Source organism: Cyanistes caeruleus, chromosome 27 (genome assembly GCF_971803275.1).
Source record: "Cyanistes caeruleus chromosome 27, bCyaCae1.hap1.1, whole genome shotgun sequence".
In the NCBI taxonomy this organism is placed as follows: Eukaryota; Metazoa; Chordata; class Aves; order Passeriformes; family Paridae; genus Cyanistes; species Cyanistes caeruleus.
Genome location: NC_141727.1, coordinates 5,605,900 through 5,632,419, shown reverse-complemented (window position 1 = coordinate 5,632,419; position 26,520 = coordinate 5,605,900). Strand labels below are relative to the sequence as shown.

Genomic DNA, 26,520 nt, shown 5'->3' with positions numbered 1-26,520 from the left:
TGCAGAATGATGTCAGGATAAAGTTTGAACATAATGGGGAGAGACGGTAAGTTGGCCTTCACTGCTTTGATTCTTTGCTTAGGAGAGTGATTCAGTCATCAGTAATTTAGCTTAAATATTTTGTTGGCTTTGCTTTCCCTTTTCCTGAATGGAAATCACACAGTGAAGGCAATAGCAAACAGGTCACACACAACTTGGTTATTTTTAGAGATCAGTGTGTCATAAAACACTGATTTATTTCCATAATACTTATTTGTAAGTGAAGTGCAGCATTTTTAAAAGCTGTCCAGCCTGAAACAAGTTCAGCCTGAAAATCTTATTTGAGATACATTCCCATTTTGTTTCATTTAACTGAAACCAAATGAAGCTGATCAAATCAGCGTCATTCTTTTCTAGTTTCTCACTTCCTGATGTCCTGTCATTATCACTGCCCTGCTGTGATTGAGCAATAGATACAACAAGGAAAGATTTTTTTTCATTGGTGTAAAAGCTTCTTTGTTATTTCCTCTGATATTTGGTTTCGAGAGACATTCTTTTAGAAGAAAAAAACAGAAATAACTGAAATAGCAGTTTCGGTTTTTAAAGCAATGTTTGCAATGGATAAAATTGCTGAAATATTTCAAAGTAGGTTCCAAAAAGCCTCTTATTTGCTATCAAATTGAGAGGAACTCTTGAAACTCTTGAATTTAGTGGCTGGTGGCTGTGTGAATGCTCAGGAAGGCTCCAGGTTTGTCTGTGGTCTCTGGGTCTGGTCTCACTGAGGGAAAATGTGATCTTGATGCTGGGTTAGTGTCCATATTTTGAAAGATACTGATTGGGTTGTAAGCAGGAATGTATGTGCCATCTTCACAGCCAGCTTGTGGAAATCCTCTGCTTTCTCCCAGGCCAGGCAGTACTTCTAACATTGAAGTGGTTCACTATTTCATGATGAATTACAAATTTAATGTCCATGGTACAGGAGGAGCAGTTAGTAGTAGTGATCCTCACAGCCTGTTCCAGCAGAGGTTATTGGCCAAGTTGTTGAAGCTTCTCCTTTGTCAGATTTTGGGACTTCTGTTAGAAAAGCAGAAGTGTTCTTTGTTGGCAAAGCAGGCTGTGGAGAATAATTTCTACTCTTCCTCAAAACTTGAACTGTTTCTTCACTGCAATCCTACGTGATGAATTCTGTCAGTGACATTTGTGCTGTGGGAGAAATTTTACAGGTAATCATCACCAGGATTTGCTTCCTCCTTTTTCAGCCAGGTGTGCTCAGCACTCTGCTGGGTCAGGGGCTTTGTGGGAACAGCAACAGAGCCACAGTGGGACATGTCACACTGTGTCAGGGCAGGGGAGCTCAGCAGCAAAATCCTGTCACCACAGGCTGATCATCTTGCCTGTCTGCTGGGTGCATTTCGGGGGGCAGAAGGGTTTTCTCCTGGGTTTTTTTTCTAAAATGAAAAGGTTGATTGTGTGTCAGTCTAATTATGCAGTTGTGCTGGCCTGAGTTCCCTGCTCCCAGCACTGTGTGCAGTTCCAGACAGGGAGCTTGCACCAGAATGTCAGTGTGTGTGCTCAGTTTCACAGGAGCTGCCAGATCTAACCACAAATATTTAGGGTGGTCAGGCAGGAATGGGCTCCTTAAACCCTGCAGTCCAGGATTTTGTGTTAGAAGAGTGCACAGAGTTTTTAAACTAATAAAATTTGTGGCACCTGAGAACAGCAGTGCTTTTGAAAGCACTGAGTGTAGAATGGGAGCCTTTATAAGGGCCTGAGAGCCACACTGCATTTGTGTGGTGCCAGAGTACTGTGATTTCATGTATGGATTTCCTAGGAAAATGTAGAAAATGTTATTGTGGGCTGCTTTTTAACAAGGACAATTATTTCCAAATAGCTGAATGTTGTAGGTCTGGTAGCAAGATAACCCTTCATGGGAAGAGGCTGAGGAATCCAGCTAACACAAGGGTTATTTAAAACAAAAGTTTCATCTCTTGGAGGGATATCCAGGGCTGATGAAACTGTGTGGATGAATGACTGGGAAACTAAGTCTTCTCTCCAAAGCACAGGTTCATCAGAGTCATAAGACCCCAGGATGGTTTGGGTTGGAAGGGACCCCAAACACCCAGTGCCACCCCCTGCCAAGGGCAAGGGCACCTCCCACTGTCCCTGGGTGCTCCAAGCCCCGTCCAGTCTGGCCTGGGGCACTGCCAGGGATCCAGGGGCAGCCACAGCTTCTGTCTATGGCCCCTACAGAAAGCCTCTCTCCCTCCTGTCCCCACAAACCCTTGGGAGATCATTCAGGCTCTCACTGAGTTGCCTCTATGAGCAAGAACAGGTCTTGAGTTTCCATGGTCCACTCAGTAATCTGGAAGTCCAAACAGTCCCTTGATCATTTGTTGTGTGCTGATGTAGCAAAAGAAATAGGAGGAAGATAGATATAAAAAAATCTGGAAGTTCTTTGGTTGGAACTGATCTTTTTTCAGAAAGTTAACTAGCAAAAATTGCATTGGAAAGAACACTAATCTTCCAATTGAGGACAAAAAGTATTACCAGATATTAGAATAGTCCATGTGTGAAGAGGATCTTGGATTGTTTAGCCTGGAGAAGAGGAGGCTCAGGGGAGACCTTGTTGTATCCTGTTATTTCTGCCTCGTGACAAGTTTGTTAGTTGGTGCTCACAATCCAGCTTTTTGTGGCAGTATCTCATCTGTGCCAGAGCAGGTGGTATTTTTTAAGCCAAGGTGCACATGGCATTTGTATCCTGTTATGAGAAAGACATTTATTCAAAAAAAGGTACTTTTCTGCCCAGGGACCAAGGGATTTTATTTGAAATCTCCAGCTGAATATTGCATTTTGACAAACTGTATGGAAATGGGCCAGAGATTATTACTTATTGAAATTATACATACAGATTTAAATTTGAAAAGTTCACTACTTGCTTCAGGATGAAAGGAGACCATTCAAATGTGGTTTTAATGGTTCAGCCATGTGATTTGATTGCATTATCAAGTATATCTCTGAACTGAGTCAGTGATTCTCTTTCCTCCCAGGATTATCCCATTTGTCCGTCCTGTGCGCTACGAAGATGTGCAACAGAAAGTGAAAACAGCCTTTGGGCAGCCCCTGGACCTCCACTACATGAACAACGAGGTACTGAGCTGTCAGTGCTCTCTGCATGACACCTCCTTTCCCCATCACAAATTCTGTACCCAGAAATTTCATTTTCGGGTCTTCCTTTAATACAAACCATTGTTGAATCCCTGAACAAGAGGCAAATGTGCTGATCCTGATAAAGCATCTCACTGATGTGTGTGTTGGACAAACATCACCATCTTGTTCACTTGTTCTGGTGTTGCTTAGGACATTCTCTTTCTACCTGAAACACAGTTTTCACTTGATCATTAGTTCTGGATGTGTAAGTATTCTGAGACCACTTTCTCATCAGAGTCTGGGGCTGACAAGTCTCAGTTCTTTGCAAATGGCAAATCCAGGTAGCAATTAATACTTTTGTGGGTGATGCTTTAGAGGGGTTTGCATTAGGATGAGACATTTCTCTGACATGGGAGGAAAACCTCATTAAAAAGAACAGTAAGACAGCATTGGAATGAAAACTTGTGGAATAACTGAACGGTCAGAATCCTGTTTTATAGTCTGGTATTTTTCTAATGTTTGTTTAAATACCTGTTGTAAAAGTAGACTTTTTTTTCTGTCTTTTCTGGTGATTTTTCTCCCTGCTCTTTATTTTGCAGCTCTCTATTCCTTTGAAAAACCAAGATGACCTGGATAAAGCTGTAGATCTCTTAGACAGGAGCTCGAATGTGAAAAGCCTGAGGATACTATTGCTGTCCCAGGACAGAAACCATGTAGGTAACAACTTCTGGGACTGCAGCAAAATCAAGGGGCTTACCCTTAAGACTCTAAAACACGATGGCTGCATGAACTGAGTGTGACAGGGATTATAAAATCATCTTCCCTGGCACAAGTGCATGTGTTTATCCTCTTTGCGTTGGCTCAGCTCTAGGTGTCTTTGTGTTGTTTTATTTCCCTGACTTCAGCAGCTGTTTGGGGGCTAAAACATTGCAGCTTTTTAATCTGTCACGTGAAGACCATTTTATATCAAATACCCAGTGGCTGTAGGCAGAAAACACTTGATGAGTTTGGTTTACAGGGAAGTTTTATTAGCTTTGATTAATAGCACAGTCTTGAAAATGTGTGGAATTATTTTGCCTTTACAGTGCAGGCTGTCCTTGAGGAAAAGCTGTTAGCACTTTTTTCCCTGGGTGAGAAGCCCAGGGAGAGCTTCCAGTGGTTTTTCAGCTCTGTAGCCCTAATGCACTGAGTCCAGCCCCACTCTGGAAACACAGAGCTGCCTTTGCTAATAGTGGTGTATTCAGACCTGAGATAAATTGGGTTGTCTCTTGGTTTACTCTCCTCTACCACAGGTGGCTGTGGCAGTGAGTGTCAATGTAGTTTGCTTTTTTCAGCGGACAAGATCATAATATGAGAAATACATCTTTTAACTCAAGCTCCCAAAGATGCCCATTTTGGGCAGTGATTAAACTGCAGGCCGGAGAAGGCAAAAAGAATCAGAATTTTCCCTTATTCCTGATCTGTGTGACTGGATAACACAGTTCACTCAACCAATATCTCTATTTTTTTTATTTTTCTTCAGAATTAAGGTCATGCAGCTTTTCAAACCAAAAATCTCAATAGCTTAGATATTTGATTTGCAAATTACCACATTCTCCTAAAGAATGTGACACAAAAAGCTGCTCTGTTGGTAGCAGCTTGTCATTCTGGCATGTTCATCCCTATTCAAGTTCTTCAGGCTGGGAGCTCAACTCTTGAAATAATCACACCTGTAATTCTTGGAACTGTCATGATATCTTAAATGTATTTCTTGCTGTTTTTTTCATTTGATAATCTGTGGTAATGGAAATACAAAGAACTCCAGGAGTGTTAACAGCCCTTTCCCAAATGAGTGGGAAGGTGTAGGAGGGGATGATGCTGTTCCTTGTCCTGTGCCCTTTCCCTTGGCAATTGTTGCTGCCTGTTCTGTAGACAATACTTGGCAAGAAGGTCTTTGGTCTGACCTGGTGGAGTCAGACCAAAGTTCTGTGTTGTCAGGAAATGTCCTGTAAAAGGTGGCCTCAACTTTTGGTACAACACAGTCAGGCAATGCTCTTTCCCAGCCCTGTGCTCTTGTCAGTGCCATCAGGCTGCAGCCAGATGTCAAGTGATGCCATCTAATTCTGCATAACCAGCAAACACTTGGTAAATCTCACCCTGTGCCAGCCAGTAGCCACTGTTGATGTCTTTTTATGAGCTGTTTTTTCCTCTTTTACTCAAAGCAGAAACAAACAGCGAAGCCTTCAGTAAGTGCCAGTGTTTCCCCCCCTCTCCTCCAACTTCCTCTGCAGCTCTGAGTTGCCTGACAGGAGAGCCCTCCGTGGGATAAAGCCCACTAGCCTGAAGGAGGTTTCTTGGCTGCATGATCTCATCCCACTGGAGGAGCGGGAAGCATTATTTTTCCTGAAGTACAGGATGCAGATTTTGTTTTGGTTCTGTTCTTTTTCTGGGGATGGAAAGGTGACTTTGGCACAAATATGTGCAGAAAGCAAATGAACTTTACAGAAGTAGCCAGGTCCCTTGTACTAGGAGTCTGTGTCTGTGAGCAGCACTCAGATTCATTTTCTTATGCCTCTTTCTGCGACTCATTTATTTTCTCAGTCAGGTCACCCTGCTGCCAGTCTCTTCTTTATGTTTAGAAACTGGTGAGGAGAGCTGGTGAAGTTGGAGCAGCTGTATTACCAAAGCCAGACTGTCCATCAGCAGGGTGACCTCTGCACCCTTTATCCAGCTCCCATGAACCTGCCCATGGTAGAGTTTATGTGACTTAAATCAGATTCCTTTCAAGTGTATGTACTCATTAAATGAGCAACCATCAGTACTTTAATATTGAATTAAAGAATTTGAATTGTCACACCTTGTTTGCCTGTCATGTCCAAATAATTTTCAGAAGTCAGAATTTATTTCCTTGAAGTGTCTTTCGTTATGTTCTTCTCAAATAAGATAAATTATGTAACTCAGGAGGAAGGGAATATTACACCTTCTTGTAAAACTAGGTGTGTTGGGTCAAGGTGAAAATTGAAAGTGTCTGTAGGTATTGAGCCCCTGCTTTAACATGGAATCTCGTTGGCTTGGGGGAGATTTCACGTGTCTCGTTCCTCTTCCTGATTTGAATGAGATGAGGGCTCTGTGGAAAAATTATCTTTAATTAGATAATATCTATGTAAGTTCAGGGAAAGATGAATAAATTCATCTTGGCATCTCCAGACTGTGGGTGCTATTAAACTCTCCAGAATTTATTTTTACTTAGTCTGAATTACAAATTTACTTTTTAAAGCCTGTGGGGAGTCAGTTTGCTTCTGAAACAGTGCAAGACTCAGAATTTATCTCTGCTGGCCAAGGTGGCTGATGGAAATTGTAGGTGCTTCTGTGTTCTGGTCTCAGGGGGTGACAGGAGCCCCTCGTGTTTCATTGGTACCTGGTAGTGTCAGACCCTGAGACCTGCAGATCATGCACGTGAGTTGAGCTGCACTTGTTCTAGTGCTCTGACTCCTGTTTTACACCAGAATTGTAAACCTGGCTCTTTTGCTGCCTTTGTGTTTTCTGAATTAATAAGATTTCAGGTTCTAGAACTGTTGCTCAGCACTTTCTTGATACTAAGCATAATATTTTTGAAACTGTGGCCAGGCTGCTTGAGCTCCTTCATCTCACTTTATTTTGTTTTATTCTTTTCATTTTACCCAACAGACCAGTTCTTCACCCCATTCTGGACTGCCCAAGCAAGTCAGGATTAAAACTTCCCAATCTGTGGGGGATGTGAGCACACCCTATCAGCAGCCAGAACCCAGAAGTAGGCATCTGTCTGTCAGTGAGTATTTTTGCTACTTCTGGGTGTTTTTGTTGGTTGAAATGTATCTTTTGGGCACTAGTGTTCATGGTATTAGTATTTAGGAGAGCCATGAGAAATTGAAAGGTTATTCTGGGACAAGGCAGTTCATTTTCAAAAGCTCTTAATGTGTTTACAATAGAATGTTTCAAGGTTCCTTGCTAAGCTGTGGAGCAGCTAAGGAGCTGCTAAAGGGGATGTCCTAAAGCCAGAGCCATTGTGGTTAGAAATCTGGAAAGCTGATGTGAGTCTATTAAGCTTTTTATTTAGATTGGCAATTTCAGTTCATGAAACCTAGATTTGATTTTTTTTTTTGTGTGTGTTGGGCTTTGGAATCTGTCCTGACTCCTGTAATCAAGCATTTTACTAGGAATTACTATTGCATATCCACCTAGTATCCTACATTCTGAGTTGCCTAAACTTCCACTCTCGGAATTATTGGGTGAGTGGAGTACAAGACAAAATCAGAGGTGCACAAAAGATAATGAAAAAGATCAGAGTAGTATGTAACTTTGTCTCATTCCTTTGGGTTTCTGTTAGCTCAGTGAAATCCTGTTTAGGGGAAAGGTTCATGTAAGACTTCTGTAGTTTTTATGACTTCCATCTCTGACAGATTTGTCTGATTTCTCCCAATTCCTATGTTACAATCTTCTGTATAACCGTACAGCACAATTCAGATCTGTTGTTCAACAATGCTCAAAGCTGATAACCTTTATATGAAAAACTAAAACATGTAAAACACCTTCAAGGATTCATGGGCCCTAAAAAACCCAAAATAGTCTGTGGTTTAGGATTTGACTCCTTGCTATGAATCTCAGTGAGCAGTGAAAGCACAGGATGGAGGTGAGAGTGTGAAGGCCAGAGCCTGAAATGCTGCTCTGTGTAAACTATTTCTCCTTCAGAAACGAGAGAAAGTGAATTTTGCTGGAAACACAAGCAGAGGATGACTCTGTTTGTTACAACAGCTATTTTGGGGCTTGTCAGAACTAATGCCTGAGGACAAGTGAGGCAAGTCACAAAGGGCAGTAGCAGGAGCTGGGAATGTCAGAGTTGTTTTGTTTGCAAGTTCTTCACTGTGGCAAAAGAGTGCTTTAGTTTCATTAACTGTGAACTTGAGGCAGAATTATTACATGATTTTAGATCAATATTTGCAGTGCAAAGTATCAAATAATAAATCAGCTTAAACCACAACAGTCTCCAATCTGGGGCATCCAAACCAGAGCTGTATCCACACTATTGTAACCAGAGGTAACTGGGAGAATGAGCTCAGAGGGAAGGATTTGGGAACTAGAGCAGTAGTTCTCAGTGTGGGATTTGTCTAACAAACCTGCTTGTATCCTATTGAGAGTTTGCTGTTCCCCTTCTCTACAGTTTGCTTTTGTGAAGCAGCAAACCAACAAAGAAGTACTGAAAGCTTATGAAGTACGTGACTGAAATGGGGACAAAAAGACTTTTCCCTTCCTTCCTAGTTTGAAATTAATATGCATAAAAAGAGCAACATTCCTTGGTCCTGAGAAGTGGTATCCATGCGTGTCTGACCACATTTCTTCTATAACAGACAAATTGAATGCCAAAATTACTTTATTTAAAATACATCTATATGTATCTTTCTCCTTACTGACATTCTGAGGTATCCAGATAATGGTGCCAAAGCCAACAGACTGTACAAGTGTCTGTCATGGGTAAACTGTGCAGTAACCAGGAGCCTCTTCTGTGTCCCAGTTACATACTGGGACACTCTTGTCCCAGCTTATGCATGCTTTCTGAATAGCTTGTCGTTCATCAGTCAAGAAACCATTGGTTTTATTTTCTGAACGTCAGAGTACCAGACTGTTACATTATGAAGAGGTCCAGGAGAGTTCCAGTTTTGTCAGAGGTCTGCTGGTAATTTGGCAATAGCTTGGTCTTGCATCAGTTTCTTCTTCCTTCTCTTTTCCTGTCTTTGGTTTGGAAAAGGAATGTGCCCTGTTTCCTGGTGTTTCAGGCATAAACACTCTCCAGCTCATGAAATAAAGTCCAAAGCAGTGTTCAACTAAAGCTTTTTGCAAGCAGGAGAGGGTCCTGTGTGGTTCCTGAGCTCCAAACAACCTCGAGCCTGTTGTCAGCGCTTCAGAGCTTTGGAAGTAAAGATAACTTTCATTTAAAAAAAAAAAAAAAAAAAAAAAAGTTGCTAAGCATTCTGGCAGGGCTTATGTTTTTTCCACTCACTTCCTTTGATATACATGGATTTAGTGCCGACTTCCTTTTCCTGCCCAGGGATGGGGCCTTTCCACAGCAGCAGCTGGGCCGGTGCCAGCGGGCCTGGGCTCGCTGTGGCCGTGGCATCTGTCGGAAGGAGTGAAAGTGCTCCTGGGGCAGCCCACGTGCACCCAGGGCTTTCCACCCCTCCTGAGGGCACATGAGCCCTGGGCCCTGCTTGGGAAATCAGCTGCTAGCTCTGAGCAATGGATTGTGGACTTGACAGTCTTGGGCTTCGTGATCTTGGAGTTCTTCTCCAGACTTACGATCTTAATGATTTTATTAATCCCTTCTTTTTAATGTGTAGTTCACTCCCCTTGCACTCTAAGCCATGTCAGCGTTCTTTGTTTTCCTTCTGCAGCCCCCTGAAAGGTGTGTGCTCTGCTTTTCAGTTCACTTCTCCCAGCTCTTTGCCTTCGCTCTTTATTACAACTTCTATAGAAAATATTTTCCTTGGGAGAATATTTGCTGATCTTTACCCATCTTTCCTAGCACCTGAGTACACACAGTTAATTCAAGACAGTGTTGTAAGGAGCACAGCTTGAGAGCTGATCTTCACCTGCTGCCTCTGGCTTCATGTGTGACCTTGAGCAGATTGGTTGGACCACAGCAGTTTTTGGAGCTCACAGTGGGAATTGGTGGCAGCTGCAGGTGGATAGGTCACTGCAAAATGGGGATTTTTTTTTTTTTCCTGTGTCTAAAGTTTCATCTTCTTTGAGCTCTGCAAAGGAAAAATAAACCCTAAGGGTAAAGCTTCTCTCTGTAGATAGCACAAGAGAAACTCTTTAGGTAGTGCCACTAACAGATGATTAAACTGGAATTATGCTCAGAAGGTTGAGGTTAGAAATAGGTGACTGCTTTGCCAGGAGCTTCAGCAACAATCACGTAGCATCTAAAACATCAGTCCAGGTGCACATCACACAGTTTGGTTCTCGTGGTTCCGTGTCTGTCCAGACTGTAGGGCTCACTGTGGAAGCAGGGGGGTGCTAGGGGCGGTTTGGGGGTTGGTGTGTGCAGCAGTGGCAGCAGCAGCAGGGTGACACTGTCCCTGTCACAGGCTCCCAGAACACGGGCCGCAGCTCTCCCCCGCCCGGCTACGTGCCCGAGCGGCAGCAGCGCATCGCCCGCCAGGGCTCCTACACCAGCATCCACAGCGAGGGCGAGTTCATCCCCGAGACCAGCGAGCAGTGCGTGAGTACCGGCAGGGAATCATCGCAGCCGCTGGGAGGGCATTCTGCCGGGAGCGGGGCCCTCTTCTCTCCTCCCAGTGGAAAATACTCACTGGCTGGGGTTGCATCAACACCTTCAAGTGGTGAGGCACAGGTTGTCCAGAAAGTTGTGGCTGCCCCATCCCTGGAAGTGTCCAAGGGCAACCTCAGAGCAACCTGATCTAGTGGAAGGTGTCCCTGCCCGTGGCAGAAAGTGGAGTTGGATGACCCTTAAAGTCCTGTCCAACCCAAACCATTCTGGGATCCTAAAAGTGCTGCTTTGTGCATTTGAGCAGCTTCAGATTGTAGCTATGTAAGTTCAAAGCGTTTGTTGGGCTGCCAGAAGCCGTTCCCTGCTCTGGGCATTGCCCCTCCACCTCTGACTGAGCAGTTTTGGTGCTGTCACACATGTGGCTGGGTTTCCTATTAGCAGGTTTGTGTGACCCTCTTGCTTTTGAGACTCTGCTCTCCATTCAACAAAGTGGGAAGTGAGGCCAAAGGGCACCTTGCAGGTGGAGGCAGCAGCACCAGCAGAGACTGTTCCTGGAGCTGGTTGGGATCAAAACGCAGCACAAGGCTGCTAAAGCTTGCATCTTCCACAGCAGAGTCCTTCAACAACTAAAGCAGTGCCTCAGATTTTATATGAACCTAATTTCTGTGGGAGATAAAAGAAAATTATGCATTTAAATAGGCTTAGATACCCTTCTTCAGCTGGACATCCTGCAGGCAAGCAGTCGTGGGCTCTGTTCCTCTGGCACAGCCTCTCCTGGGCCCTGGACTGCGCTGATGTTGCTGTGTGGTTTTTTTCTGTGTTGCAGATGCTGGACCCTCTAAGCAGTGCTGAAAACTCAGTGTCAGGAAGCTGCCAGTCCTTGGACAGGTGAGCAGCCAGGTACAAATGTACAGATTGGTGAGAACGTGTGTGCTCAGATGGAAATACCAACTGTACTTACATAAAATCCTATTTTCTATCTCATACATTTTCTAGGAGAGAAACGAGAACTTACTTCCTACCTATAACCCACTTATTTCTTAAAAACCATTAACTGTATCTTAAGGCTGTGTTGTTTTCTGGCACAACCACACACCAGCAAACTGGTGTTCAGTAGCTTTATGTTATAAATACAAAGTTCTAAAGCAAGCAGCGTGTGTGGAGCCACTGCTCTGAGAACATCTGGCTGCAGGGTATTTAAATCTCTTTTAGACAAGGCTGTACTTGTTCATTTAAAAAATAAAACAGCAAAGAAATACCCCAAACAAGAGCAAAACTGATTCTTGCCTTCTTTCTCTAATAGTCCTTCTTTTCGGAAGTCACGGATGTCGAGGGCACAAAGCTTTCCTGATAACAGACAGGAGTTCTCAGGTATGTCTTTGGTGCAAGGGGTATCTGATCCTGACATTTTCTGCTCTTGCCTGGCTGTCCTCTCTGCTTGTTGGGATTGTATAAATAGAATCATCCATATCATCCATATCATCCATATGCTGATGGAAAAGCTATGAAGTTAATTATTGCCTCTTCCTAAAAACTTGCTGTTACAGGAAAATTCTGTCATTAGAAGTTAAGTTTTTTGAAGGAGCCTCACTTTTGTCTTTGCTTCTCCTGCCAGACCGTGAGAATCAGATCTACGACAAAGCGGGCAAAGGTGGGACCTACCCTCGGCGCTACAACGTCTCCATACAGCACAAGGACTACAATGAGGGTGAGTCTGTCTCAGAGCTCCCATGCCAGGCTGGAAAAAAAGGGTGAGGCAATGGCAACTCCTGTTTGGAGAGCCTGGAAGTGCCTTGGTCCTTGCAGTTAGTGCTGAGGTTGATGCTGCTGTGCATGATGCCACAATTTGATGGAAACCAATGGTTGTTGTTTGTAATTCTTTATTTACTTTGTCCTTTCTGGGGTTATCCAGGCTGAGAAGGGGATTGTGGACGTACATAGGGCTAAGTTGTTAGACTTGGCCTTATATATTAGGGTTGGCCCTATAAAAGTAGTTTTCTACCACAGAGATTCATTATACTTTGCTAATTTGCATTGTAGGCTTGCTTCTGGATCTTTTAAATATAGCAGGGACTTAAAGAATTACGTCTCTGCTCATCAGATGGCTTTATGCAAATTAATCTCTTAAAATTTTGTGAGGTACAAGTTGGCACAATCTTTGTTCATGGTTTCTATTTGCTCCTCCAGGCACATTATCTAGAAAGTCATTTTGCATGTAGTTGTTAACAAAACTCAGAGCTTGTGCTCAGAGGCTGTAAACCAGGTTTTTCCTTTGGAAGGTAAGTTTAGATCTTACAGCACTGAGGGCATTACAAAGTGTTCTCTGCCTTCTGCTTTGGGAATGATCCAGAGCTATACTGAACTCAGGCAGCACCAGCCCTGAGCCGTTATATTTTTGCATCTCGTCTGTTTGGCAGCAGATTCTGCTCCATGGGAACAGAGCAGAACGTGGGATTTCTCTCCCTTCTCGCTGCTGCTCAGCCCCCAGCTATTACCTTCCACTCACAAGCATTTATTCAACAGCGTTATGTTTTCCCCCAGGCCGGAGGACTTTTCCCCGGATACGACGTCACCAAGGGAATCTCTTCACCTTGGTGCCTTCCAGCCGTTCACTGAGCACCAATGGAGAAAACCTGGGCCTGGCTCTGCAGTACCTGGACCCGCGGGGCCGCCTCCGGAGCGCCGACAGCGAGAACGCGCTGGGAGTGCAGGAGAGGAACATCGCCACCAAATGTAGGCACTCCCTGGGAAACGTCACCCAGCTGTGGGCAAGGAAGGCTCTGAGGGTGAACTCCAGACCCAATACCTTGCCCTAATCTGGCTTTAACAAGCCACTAAAACCATGTTTTCCTCTGGCTGTGCTTTGAGCCTCGTTTATCGCACCCACAAGACAAATCTTTTCCTCTCAGATTTGTGCTGGGAGCTGGCCTTTCCTTTAGAAAGCATTGCGAATTCAACTAAGAAGTAAAAAGCCTTGCTTGATCTAGGTGATCTACAGGGTTCTTAAAGCAGGCAGACAAGCTTGTTTATTTTCTTGCTACATTAACATTTTCAGTCAGGCTTTTGGGTTACAGTTATTCTGCTCCTTGAGAAGTATGTATTTCTCTTGCTCCTAAGTTAGAAGGGTTTACTTCTGTATTGATGACATCCTTGAGTTGTTTTGTTGGACAACTTTCTATTATAAAAATAAAAGAAATGGAACATGAGTCATTATTGATGAACTTCAGATATCCCATAGTAATTTAAGGATAAAAATGAAGAGTAAGCTTGTAGCAGAGTAAGGAACACACTAAAATACTGACTGGCAGTAAATCTGATTAAATTAGACATGGCAAAGCTAATCTCTCAGCTCTTCTGTATTTTCACACTGGTAAGATGGTTCCTGTCTTTGTTTTTAAAGTTTCTTGTTAGATCCAGTGTAATTGGTTGCACTGCACTGCAGGAGTCTGATAGTGTTGCTTTCCCAGTTGGAGCTAAAGCACTGGTCTTTGAGTAACATGCTTTAGGATTAAGGGCAGTCTGAAAAACTGGGCTCAGGTATTAATCTCTGGGTCAGAAGACTGCTGCTTATGGAATGTTGGAATGTGAGGGCTCCTAATGCCCTGGGGATGGAACCTCCTGCTGGGGTGTTGGAGGTGCTCCTTTACCTGGGTCTCGTGGGTATTTTTATTAAGACTGGCTGTTCAGCAGGTGGAGAAGATACCCACACTGTGCTGACATGGTGCCTACTCTATCAATGTCTAGTAGGGAATTAGGACTCCTAGTCTTTCTGGTTAGAGACAGCCTTCCAGTGAAATCCTTCCCTCAGAGGTAACCCCAAGCTAACTTGGCAAGGAAAACTCAGGATAATGTCCTTCAAGTTGTCCCAGAAGCTTAAGTCATTCCCAGCTGCTGGGATTGGTTTAGCAAGGCTAATCCAGCTCTTCATCTGATGCGTGTGATAATGACAGATCAAGGGTTGGAAACTGCTCTTTAGTTGCAGCATCATCTCTGAAGGTAGTGATTTTGTAGAATCCACCTGCTGGTGGAATGTAATTTCACCAGCTCCATTGGATAACTTGTCTGTAAAACACATTTGCAAAATGTTTTGGGGTGTCATTCTAATGGGACAGCAGTCAGCAGATGCTGAGTCTGGATGGCTGAATTCTGTTCAGAGCTCTGCCACTAACTCCTTACTATGGGAAAGCACCCCATGTGTATTCAAGTACAGAATACCTGGTTCAGTCCTACTATGATGGAGGTTAGTCCTGGAAAAACCCACCTTTGTTTTTAAATAGTATAATGAAATTAACTGCTGTTCTCTTTTAGCTCCAAGTGCTCCAATAAACTGGCGCCGAGGAAAACTGCTGGGCCAGGGAGCCTTTGGTCGCGTGTATTTGTGCTACGACGTGGACACGGGCAGAGAGCTTGCAGCTAAGCAGGTCCAGTTTGATCCAGAGAGCCCTGAAACAAGCAAGGTAATTCTCATCCCAGCTTCTAAAACCTTGTAAGGTCCTTTACAATGTCTCTCTCTGTCTGTCCTTGAAAGCTGGCATCTTACTTAGTTTCTACTAAGGTTTCAAGTCATGTGGAGAAGAATAGGAGTCATTTAAAAATTACTTTTCTGTGTTAGTAACTTCAGCCTGAAACTAAAATCCATTTTCTGGCTTCATTCTTGGCTGTCCTTTCTCAGCTTTTTGGGTCTTTGCCAGGTTACTTGAGGAATACTAGACTGCCCTGTGTTCCTGGTTAGACATGGATGTGAATGAAACTAAACCCAGTAAGAGTAGGGCTTTTTTTTTTTTTTTTTTTTTTTAACAGTAAAAGCTGCTTACACATGCAAAACCCAATTCTGGGTATATGGTGCACTCTGTATGAAGTGCACTAATTACCAATTTTCACTTCTGAATTTTCTGTTTCCTTAAAAACATTGAGCTGTGGGGTGTAAATTAACCAATAAAAGTGATGTGACAACACTTTAGAGACAGTGGAGATGGGACAGACACCTTGAAATTACGGGACAACACTCAGCTCCCTGCACAGGGGTTACAGCTGGAATGGCTTTTGGGTTCTTTGCTAGTGTTCTAACAATGTACCAGTTTCCCAATATTGAACAAATTCACTTTGAGCTAGAATAACTGATCCATGAAGATTTAATTATTCTGATTTTATATGGCATATTGGTGCCAAGATATGTCCTAAATCGGGAAGTTCTACTATGTCTGTGTTGTAAATCAGACAGTAACTCTGAGCCAAGGAGGAACAGTCTGAAATACATTTTGAAAGCACTGAAACTCCAAGCTTTAAACTATTATTTGGACTGATTAAGTAGCTTCCTCTGTTTGCATGTGTCCCTACCACATCCAGATTCTTGTTCTAAGGTTCTGCATCCTCTCCCAGAGTGAGACAGCTGAAGCTGATACCTTCCCATGGCAGGGCTAGAAAGAGTTAAATGGGACTAATTTTGGGAGAAAACATTATTCCTTTTTCCATAAACCCTCGTGCTTCAGGACCTTTGATGTTCCTCCTGCTCAATCCCTGGATTCAGCAAGAGCCTGATACTTTTTCTGAGCAACAAACATCTGTGATTCTATCTGAAATTGTTGGATAACCTCTTTGCCTTTGCACTGTGATACCCTGCTGTCTGTGGCAAGAGCAAAGCAAAGGATCAGTTTCATGTGCAGGGCTGCAGATTCTTTGAAGTAAATAGGAGAGGAAGCTGTTCCAGTAAATCATCAGTGTGAATCAGAACAGAACTGGGTGACAGAAACTTAGCAACTCTCAGCACCTGTTGTTCTGCTTTCCAGTGGGTTGAAGTTCAAGTTCTGTACCTGTATTCAGAGCTGTTTCATTATTACACTCCCTGCCCTCAGCTTAGTGAGATAAGTGAAATAACCCACTGTGCTGTGGGTGGAGAATCCTTTCAGCCAGCTGGGGTAATGCTATGCAGCTGACAGAATCAAGGCAAGAAACTAAGTTTTCCTGGTACTAAATCCATATATGATACTGTCTGTGTTCTATCAAAGCTTCCACACCAACACTTAGGTGCAGATAATGCAGATAAAAAATGATCAGGAAGCCCCGGTAAAGTTTGCCTTTTCCAAGAAGCAGATAAAGCCATGTCATGGATTACACTTCTCAGTCTAGCAGTGGTCTCATCCTCCCAGTGACATGACAAATTTATTTCATATATTTATTATATATTTCCTGGGGCTGCAATCTTATTTTATCCTTCAATATCCATAGGAAGTGAGTGCCCTGGAGTGTGAAATTCAGCTGCTGAAGAACCTCCAGCATGACCGTATTGTGCAGTATTACGGCTGCTTAAGGGACCGAGCAGAGAAGACCTTGACCATCTTCATGGAGTACATGCCAGGAGTAAGAGCAGCACAGTCAGGGATCAGAAGGGGAGGGGTCTGGGTTTGTTAGCTGGTTTGTTAGTTGCTGTGATCACCCTGTGTCATCTGCCTCAGACCCTCTTAGGGCTGTGCCTTCTCATGCTGGCTCATAATGCCACCATTTCCATTTTATTTATGCCCAAATAACCTCTTTGGTTTTTTCCTGAAGTGTCTTGTACTTGAAATACATTCTCTGTAACAGTCACTAAAGCCAGTTCTTTCCTTCAGTCTAAATTTGTTCTACCAAAGTACCTCAAAGGACTTGGGCCAACATGTAACTGAATTACCAGAATTGTGGTACAAGTGAGACTAAAACTGACTCTCCAAAAAGGGAGGTTTTTGACCCAGATCAGTCTGCTGAACTGTTTTAATGCTTCACAACCAGTTGTATCAGCAGACAGAACCTCCTTAAGCTATTTCTGCCATGAAGCCTGTCCTTGCTGTTCTTAAAAAGGACTTCTTAGGACAAGATGCTCAGAGAGCCTCCAGAAGGGCTTCAGCAGAGGCCAGAGTGTAACATCCAGGGCTTGTGGGAGTTGAATGGGCACTGCAGGATTTGTGCTTGTCACCTCATTGCCAATTCCTTGTCTTTGCTTTTTGGCAGGGGTCAGTGAAAGACCAGCTGAAGGCGTACGGGGCCCTGACGGAAAACGTCACGCGGAAATACACGCGGCAGATCCTCGAGGGCGTCTCGTACCTTCACAGCAACATGATCGTGCACAGGGACATCAAGGGTGAGAGCAGAAGGGTTTCACGTGGGCACATCCCAGATAACAGCAACAATGGGGTTCTTGATCTCATTGCAGCTTTGGAGGAAGAATTGCCTTTAGTGTCTAAACTTCAATTTGTGTCCACATAAAAGCTAAGCTCTAAAGTTTGTTTTTTCCCTGGTGCTTCGTGTTCAGGACCTCTGACCAAGTAAAGTGGAGATTGACATTGTTTATTGTAGGAGTTCAAAGTGGTTTTAATTAGCTACATCTGTTACCCATCTGACCAGAAAGCAATGCTCACGCTTACCAAAGCAGCATCCCAATAAAATCCTTCTCTACACAGCTCTGTTCTCTCTCAGCCTGGGGGCCCTGCTAGGCTAGCTGAGCTGTTTACAGACACTGTAACAATGCTGGTGCTGACTCAGCTCTCATTTCCCTCCCCCCCTTCACTTCCTTGTGTTTTTCCCTGAAGTTTTTCCCATTTACAGCCATTAGCTATTGGCTTGTTACAGCCTGAATTAAAGAAATTATGTTTAGCAGGTCACCTGAGGCTTAATGGGGAAAGAGCCATACCATGAACACGGGTACTTGGGGTTGGATATCGTTCTGTAGCCTGCATATCCAACAGCTGGATTGCATGAAAACAGCTGTCTTTGTTTTTTGCTTCTGTCCAGGTGCCAATATTCTCCGTGACTCTGCTGGGAATGTGAAGCTGGGGGACTTTGGGGCCAGCAAACGGCTGCAGACAATCTGCATGTCGGGGACAGGCATCCGCTCCGTCACGGGCACCCCGTACTGGATGAGCCCCGAGGTGATCAGTGGGGAAGGCTACGGCAGGAAGGCAGACGTGTGGTGAGCCTTGCACTTGCTGTCCATAGATCACTCCACAGCTCTCTGGAGATAACACAGATACCTTCTGCCATCTAAGAATCCAAATTCACATCTTGTCTAGATTAAAGGTTTAAGGAGAATTGAAGTCACTGGTTTGAGCTCAAGACGTGATCTTCTGCAGGCTGTGCTTTCCAGGGTTAACACCCAACAACTCATTTATTTTTTCAGGAACAAACTGATAGCTGTTTTTTTGCTTTCTGGCTGGTGCAATGTTTTCATCCTTCTCCTGCTCTCAAGCACTTGGTGGAATTCTTGGGGTGTCCTATGCAGGGCCAGGAACTGGGATGATGATCCTTGTGGATCCCTTCCAAGGCAGGACATTCTGTGATTCTGTGATATCCCTTAGAAGAGCAACTGAAGGTTGTTTAGGGAGAGCCCATTCATTTAGATATAAAATGAGAGTTCTGCTTACAGTGTACTGGAAATTAATAGAATTTTAGCCTTGAAGGAAAGATGCTCAAACCTGGAATAACAGAAAAGATCCATGTCAGATCAGAGATGATGTGCATGAATGGAAATTGTTGCTGTGCTATTATTGGCAGAGCCTAGGAACAGCCTCTATCAAAAGAGAAGAATGGTTCTGTGCCAAAATGTTAACTTTGGGGGTCTTGAAAAGATGAGATTCTCAAACTTAAATAAACAACAGGGACAAAAGATCTGGTTGTGCCTCCAGAGTAAAGCAGGGCCTGTTTCCTGTACAGGCGATGAGTGGAGTCACATCTGAAGCACATCTCGTCTGCAAAGGGTTAAGTCCTGCAGCCTCTCCCAGTTGTGATGCTTGGGGAGAGAGTGAAGCACGTGCCCTTCCCCTGGGTTGGTGCAGTTGTGGATTTCCTCTTGGTGCTGACATTGGTCCATTCCCATCAAAGAGTCGCTGCCATTGGCCAGACTCCAGTTCCTACAATCCAAATCATTATTTTGGGGGTCAGAATTTTCCAGTGCAGTGCTGGTCCCAGGGTAGATGTGTATGGCCCAGGGGCTCAGAAACGTAACAAATCCATCCACCTGGCTCTGTGCCACTGCTGCAGGCCCCTCTCCAGTTTTCTTTTTCCTAAATAGCAGAATATGTGAGTTATTTGTTATTGCTGGAGTGACTTGACATGAAAAACATTCCTGCTGTTTTCTGAATATCTTAAAGAAACCGGATCTGCTTAAACAGTATAAATCAGTCTAAACAATAATATATCCCTGCTTGCTTTTGAGCAAACCCCCAGCACTTCAGCACACATGGTTTGCATTTTCTGTACTCTCTTCTAGTAAGTCTGAAATGGCTGGAAAACTGTAAAATTTTCACGTTAGATTTTAAACCTTGTCAAGAAATCAGTTCTTGCATATTCACTGCATTTAATTCTTTTCCTTCCTTATCTTGGCAGTTGATGCAAGTCTGCTTCACAGCATGTCTTTTCCTTTTCCTTGCATTTCACCTCAAAAGAAGGTCTAGTTTTAAGGTGGAGGAGGCAGTTTTGTCTTTTTAATGGAAAGATGTGATAAAAACACAGGATTGGATATTAAAAAATCACTAATGGCTTTCACTTAATCTGTGGCATGGAAGAAGCAATTAATTCTTTTTGAATAAACCCCAATCAGTGCAGTGCTACAGCAACTGTCTTCCTTGGGAAGGTGTTGGAGTCACGTCGCTTCAGAAAGGTGGCTCAGCCACGTCCCCAGAATCACGTCCTTGCCCTGAAGTAGCCTGCAGAGCCCCATTAACTTTACAAGGAATTTTTCCTTAAGGTAATGATGCATCTGTCCCACAGGGATTTAACTTACTGCCTTCCCAGTTTGGAACTGTTACAATTTCAATTATTTTTTGACTGATGCTTGGTTTCTTGTGACGTGGAGATATTACTAGGTTGTTTTTTTCCCAACGTGGGCATTTTGAGGCTGTGACTGAGAAAGGATTTTGCTGAAATGGCTTTGTGGGGTCAACGAGCTCTGATTCTCTGAACCTTGAGTGTTAAAAAGTGTTTTCTACCTTGCAGCTCAGCAAGTTGAGCCTCTGAGCAATGCGGTCTAGTGGAAGGTGTCCCTGCACATGGAAGGGGGTTGGAACTTGTGGGTCCCTTCCAACCCAAGCTGTGTTGTGACTCTGTGATTCTCTATGTGCCTTTGAGTTAGAACAGAAGCAGCAGCACCTGAAGCTCCACCGACATCAAACGGTGCCTTCAGGGATGTCCCGTGGGCACCTCTTGTTCCCTGCTAGCACAAACGTTTCCTGAGGGGAGAATTCGAGCAAAGGGGAGCAGGACATATTTAACAGGACAACTTTCCAGGCAGCTCCCTGCTGTCCTGGCAGCAGGAAGAGCAGCTGAGTCGGGGCACATGGGGGGTTTGCCAAGCACAAACTCCCCCAGGAGCCTTTTCCAGAGCGGGACCTCACTGTTGGCTGCTGGGGAGCCCTCCCTGAACGCTGGGCATTATTGAGTGAATTCTCATTTGGTTTTTTCCTGTCTGCTTTCCAGGAGCCTCGGCTGCACCGTGGTGGAGATGCTGACAGAGAAGCCCCCCTGGGCAGAGTACGAAGCCATGGCAGCAATCTTCAAAATTGCCACCCAGCCCACCAACCCCCAGCTCCCCTCCCACATATCAGAACATTGCCGGGACTTCCTAAAGCAGATCTTTGTGGAAGCCAGGCACAGACCCTCTGCTGAAGAGCTGCTCAGACACCAGTTTGCACAGCTCCAGTACTGAATTACCTCCCTTGCTCACAGCTCCTGCTGGGCTTTCCGTGCCCTGTCTTGTCTAGTTGCAACTGCCCGTTGTGGTGCTGCATCTTCAAAATGCCAACTCAGCTAGGCCTAGTCCTTTGGGAAGTTCTGCCAAGGAACTTGGGGTCTGCTCTCGTGCCTGATCCTTCGTTTGCTGGACTGATGTTCATCCTGCCGACAGCTGTCCAAGCAAAGCTGCGTTTTCCCGTTACCTGGCTGCGTGTTTTCTTCCAGCACAGGAATGGGAATCTGACAAGTGTCCTCACTTGCTGAACATAGGAGAAATCTGAACCCGGGTGGGAACTGGAAGAGCTCCATTCTTCAGCAAAAGAGAAACTTGCACCAGCCTCCAGACCTGCTCTGTGGGAGTCCCTGGTTTCCCCTGCTGGGGCTCCAGAGGCGTCTCCAGTACCTGAGTCCAGCAAAAAGCCATGTGTCATGGAGCCTGTGCTTGCTACAGGATGGTATATTCTTCTTCTTGAGTATTCAGCATCTGAAGGTGTTGAGAAAATATTGATTCAAAAGTATGTGAATTGTGTTATTTTATAATGAACCCGTGGATTTGGGGGTGAGGGAGGTCTTTCCAGCTAAATGTTGGGATAATCAGACATTTCAGCAGAATGCAATCACTCCAGGGCCTGAGGGAAGGGCTCTCCTGCTCACGTTGGAAAATCCAGAGCTAATTTCCAAGGTTTGACCTGTCCCAGCATTAGGACAGTGCCAGTTAGTTTGTGTTGTACCAGACAAATCTGTGCTGCTCCTTCTCTCTCTGGGGCTGCTGGATCCAAACAAAACCCCTCTGGAAGGGAATTCAGTGGAATTCAGCTTCCTCTTGCATCTGTCTCTTTCACTGGTAACTTTTTACCATCCTTTTAACCAAAGATAGTCCATCTGGTGCCCAGGAATTTACTTCAGAGTTTCTTTGAGCACATGGCCTAGTGGAAAATTGAGGGTTTCTTGGGGAGAATTACCTGGACACTCGTTCTTGTTGTGCACAGGAAGCTGGAATTGAGCTCAACCCTTTGCTGTGTGTTGTTTGAATTACAGCTCTGCAAGTGGTCATTTAAGAGTTCCATAAAAATGTTAAGGCCTAACTTAACTTAAGCTTTTGTAGGAGTCAAGTCAAACAGAACCTGAGAAAATATTTTAAATGGTGGTAAATATCTAAAATTACCTGGGGATCCCCATGCAGGTACCAGCAAAACATATCCAGGTGATTGTGCACTTGAAAGATGTCACAAGTCAGAGGACTGAGGTCCTGATGACCTCAGATCCTCTTCTCCTGATTTGGGCACCAATAATCTTTGTTTCACTCATGAAAGACCAGCAGTTTTTAAGTGCTGGGGATTCATGGAGTGATTATAAATTATCTCTGAGAAACGAAAGAAAAGCAAATGTTAATTAACTAAAATATTGCTTTATAGGGCAACACTGAAGGTGTTCTGCTCTTCTATTGGAAACCATATTAAGGTTCCACACACCTCCACTCTTCTCCCCCATAAAAAATTGAAATTTTAATGCATTACGGAGTAATTTAACCTTTTAAGTGAATAAGGCAAGTTTTAATGAAAGTAAGCTCTTTCAACACATGAAAAATACTGTGTTGAATTAAAAGAGGAAAAAAAAAAATACCCTAAAAGCCCCAACCAAAAGTCCTGAAAAGCTTTAACAATATGAAATGTTTTTTCTGTGCCAAACCCAGAGCAAATTGTAACCAATAAAAGCTGGTGTTGTTGTCCCTTCCAGGCTCCCTGCACTACTCCAAGGATGCACTGTCCCACTTGTGGGCACTTAGGGGATCCCTTTTATTAAAGCCCTTGTTCCATAATTTATTTCATTATTGTGAGAGCACTTCAGTTGCTCTTTCTCCAGGCAGGAACTCGACTCCAGATTGTCCAGACCCTTGGCCTGACTTCTGGCCTGCACTTCACTGTTGCCATGAGGGGAGGGTGTGAGGCTCCTGCTCAGCTCAGGGAGCTGCTCACACCACTTGGCTGGCACTGTGGGATTATCCCTGCAGGCTGCATGACAAAAGTAAGGGGGGTCAGCAGCGCTGGGGGGCCCAGCTCTTCACGCCTTGCAACCTAAAGATACCAAAGATTGGAGTCTTCATCCACCGCCCGTCCCTTGCAGGGATCAGGAGCACAGTGATATCTGTCCTTGGCTCGTCCCTTACCAAATCCAGACCTTCTCCCATGGTTTTTCTCTTCCTGTCCCATATGCTGTTATCTGGGGGAGAACAGGGCGTGAGGAAACAGCAGAACTTCTGTCAAAGCAGCTCAATCCTCAGGACCTGTTGTGGCTTTTACCTCACCCGCATCACGGGAGGCGCCTCCCAAGCGGAGCAAGAGCAGCCGGGAGCGATGGGCTCGGCGCTGTCCCCGAGCTCCCAGCCCTTGGCCGTGCTGGAAGCGCCTCCTCTGTGCAGAGCCCTGCGCTCCAGGCTGGAATGGGACTAAACTGCAGCTGTGCAGCGACAGAGAACACGGGGCCAGCTCGGACTGGCGCGTCCAGCAGCCGCCCCGGCGCCACGCGTTCGGCACAGGAACAAGCCAAAGCATTACCTGTATGTTTGGAGATGCACTTTTATGAATGTAGTTTATATCGCTCTTTTTTAGCTCTTTTTACATCATGTAAACAGTGATGCCTCATATTTTTTTTTTTAATTTATATCGTAAAAGATCATATTTGGTGATTTTTATATATATCGACTGTTATGGGGTGGGGGGAGGTGGGGAAATAAATTTGACGCCTTTATGAATTTAAAAAGGAAAAAGAGCAGCTGGTTTTGCAGAGAATTTGCTGATGGTTTATAATGAGTAAAGCCAAGCCAAAATGCCTCTTTGTTTCCTCACAGCCCTCTTGATTATGGAAAAGGAAGATGTGGAATCCTGAGTCCACTGCTCCAATGAATAACTTGGGGCTGACATTGATACCATGGGCTTTTAACAGCCCTGGCAGCAAAAGAGTTTCAAGTGGACAGAAATGTAATTATACCTCAGAATTGAATTGTATCTGGCCTCTTTATCCTGGCACACAAGAAAAAAAATGGGAATAAACTCATTTAGGGGAGAGTGGAGGAGGCGTGCCAGGCTGACAATAAGCTATTGTGTGAATTCCAAATGTCATGTTGGACTTCCTGCTGTTCCTTTCAGGGAGGGATATATAGGGAATATTGAGTATTGGGATCCCTGATGGAAGGTGCTGCAGAAATGCAGAATACTCTGTTTGACAAATAATTTCTTATCAGAGTCGCACTATCCTGAAATGGTTAAAACTAATCAGAAAAGTGTCTGAGATTCCCATTGGAGAGGAACTTGGTGGGGATCTGGCTGTCCCTGAGGTAGTTAGGAAACAAAGTAGTGACATTTTGGTCTTGGTGTGACGATTCTGTGCATTCCAGGTTACTTGCTTGTTCTCCAGAAAATCCCATCTTCGCCCATTCTAGTGGCAGTTCGGTTGCATCAGTTTGGATGGGTTTTTTGGGGTGGTTTTTTTTGCCTAATTTGGAATAATACTCCAAAGAATTTGAAGCTGCTCCAAAGAGTTCCCATTGACACCAGTTACCAACATAAACTGAAGGAAGGAAAAGATAGGTGTGCCAAGAGCAGTTCAAAAAGGAAGAAGAGGACTTTGTTATCACCACAAATGAGGCAAAGCAGGGAGAAGGGGCTTTAACCTGAATTGTGCAGAAGACCTTGACCCAGTAGTCTCTATTTACCGACCGGGGGCTTGCAGTGCAAAGCCAGGCCAATGTATCATTTTATTTACAATAAAATTATCATTTATATGAAAATCTGTTTTGGTGACTGGCCCTTTAAAAAACAAAAATTCAGAGAAGGAAAGCCTCTGGTTTTCAGACAAGTGGAGGATACCAGGAGCTGCCTGCCAGAAATGGAGCTTCCCACCTGGTTTAATGTTCTTTTTTAACTGAAAACCCAGCCTTAAAAACCTGGGTTTCATGCTTCCCTACCCCCTTAAAATCACCTGGTGTTGTTGAAACGCTGCTGCTGCGGCTGTGCCAGAGGGAATGAGGAAGTGAGGCCAGGCAGAGGCAGAAGCAGCACTGAGGGCTCCACACTCATTTCTGAGCCTTCTGCAGAAGGAAGGGGTGGGGGAAGGAGCCCCAGGTCTGCAGCCTCACAGCCCCCGGGTGCCTTTTTGGGGTGTAAATCTGCCACCACTGTCCCTGTGGGGAACAGTCAAAGCTCTTAGTGAAGCTGAACCCCCCTGAGAGCCTTGCCAGGGTCTATGTGCACAGTCCCTGTGGTGGCCGTGTGTCCCCAGGCCATGCCTGCCCAGCAGCCCTTTCAGAAGTTCTGTGAAAAGGAGAAATAACTTGTCCAGCATCAGGCTTCTCTGGTCATCCAGCCTGTGCTGTCCCCAAAACCAGATGTCACTGTGAGCATGAGCCATCCCCACTGTGACCCTGCGACGTCTCCACTGTGGAGCTGCTGCCTGGCTGGGGGTGCACACCCTGAGCCCCAGAAGGGCTGTGCTGAGCACCAGAGACTGGCGTCTGTTTGTGTCTTCTCTTCCTCCCCTGGACTACCCATCCCCATCTTTCTCCCTCTTCCATCCTTATCTCCTGTTTCCATGGCTGTGTCTGGCTTCTCCAGACAGGACATGCTCGGCAGAGCTGATGGTATCAGTCAGGATGGAACAGGGGCTCTTGCTGTTGCTATCACAGGCTGATATGGGGCCCTAAAAAGCCCAGCTCCTGTAGAATTTGAAAGACATGGGGTTCCTGAGCAGTTGTACAAAGTGTGCTTGGAGGAAAGAGGTAAATAATAATTAAAACCAGACTCACCCATTTTCCCTGGTTTTCCTGCATTTGTGTGTCCAGCCTGGCAGGGCTTCTTGGGCTCACTCACAGTATGGACTGTGCTATCCAAGCCCAGGGGGTGGATGGGGGTGGATCCAAGCCAGACCTGTGTGGCACCAGCCAGCAAATGATGCCCGTTCAGCCCCTGGCAGAGCCACTGAGGCAGGGACAGGGCACTGATGTGGAGGGGAGGCTGTGAGACATATCAGGGCAAAGGGGTGACTCTAATCCTGGGGGGATCCACCTTTTGAGGGTGGTCTGGGCTCCATTTGGAAGCTGGTGGAAGGTTCCAGCTGGGCTGTGCAGCTTGCAAGGCAACACTCATGTGGAATTTAATATCCTGGTTCAGTTCCCAAAAACTTGGGGGCCCCAGGGGAGGCTTCCGGTCAGGGGCCTGCACCCTGGTCACCTCTGCCCAGTCCTCATGGTCTGCAGGACCCCTCGGAGCACTGCCCAAAGAAGGGTGGGCTGCCTCTCTCCCACCCCCTCCCTTCCCTCCCAGCCTCACACACACACAGGTATCCAGGTATCCTCGATCCTGCACAGACATAAGCTCTTTCCCCGGTAGCAGGGCAGTAAGAGGCAGACCTGACCACTAGTCCCACCTCCCCAGGCCCCTGAGAACACAGGACAAGACAGG

At 45.0% G+C, this 26,520-nt stretch overlaps 1 protein-coding gene across 1 annotated transcript in view; it reads left to right on the top strand.

Moving 5' to 3' along the window:
- MAP3K3 (mitogen-activated protein kinase kinase kinase 3) overlaps positions 1-21,582 on the top strand; it is a 30,682-nt gene extending 9,100 nt beyond the window's left edge. Inside the window, exons 4-17 of the mRNA XM_086864156.1 lie at positions 6-46; positions 3,027-3,126; positions 3,726-3,839; positions 6,793-6,913; positions 10,227-10,360; positions 11,196-11,257; positions 11,673-11,740; positions 11,985-12,077; positions 12,911-13,102; positions 14,678-14,826; positions 16,595-16,726; positions 17,351-17,480; positions 18,131-18,308; positions 20,810-21,582. Of these exons, the coding sequence (XP_086720282.1) occupies positions 6-46; positions 3,027-3,126; positions 3,726-3,839; positions 6,793-6,913; positions 10,227-10,360; positions 11,196-11,257; positions 11,673-11,740; positions 11,985-12,077; positions 12,911-13,102; positions 14,678-14,826; positions 16,595-16,726; positions 17,351-17,480; positions 18,131-18,308; positions 20,810-21,038 (1,743 nt within the window). The 3' untranslated portion in view covers positions 21,039-21,582. The remainder of the gene's footprint in view (positions 1-5; positions 47-3,026; positions 3,127-3,725; positions 3,840-6,792; positions 6,914-10,226; positions 10,361-11,195; positions 11,258-11,672; positions 11,741-11,984; positions 12,078-12,910; positions 13,103-14,677; positions 14,827-16,594; positions 16,727-17,350; positions 17,481-18,130; positions 18,309-20,809) is intronic.
- Positions 21,583-26,520: the final 4,938 nt, after the last annotated feature.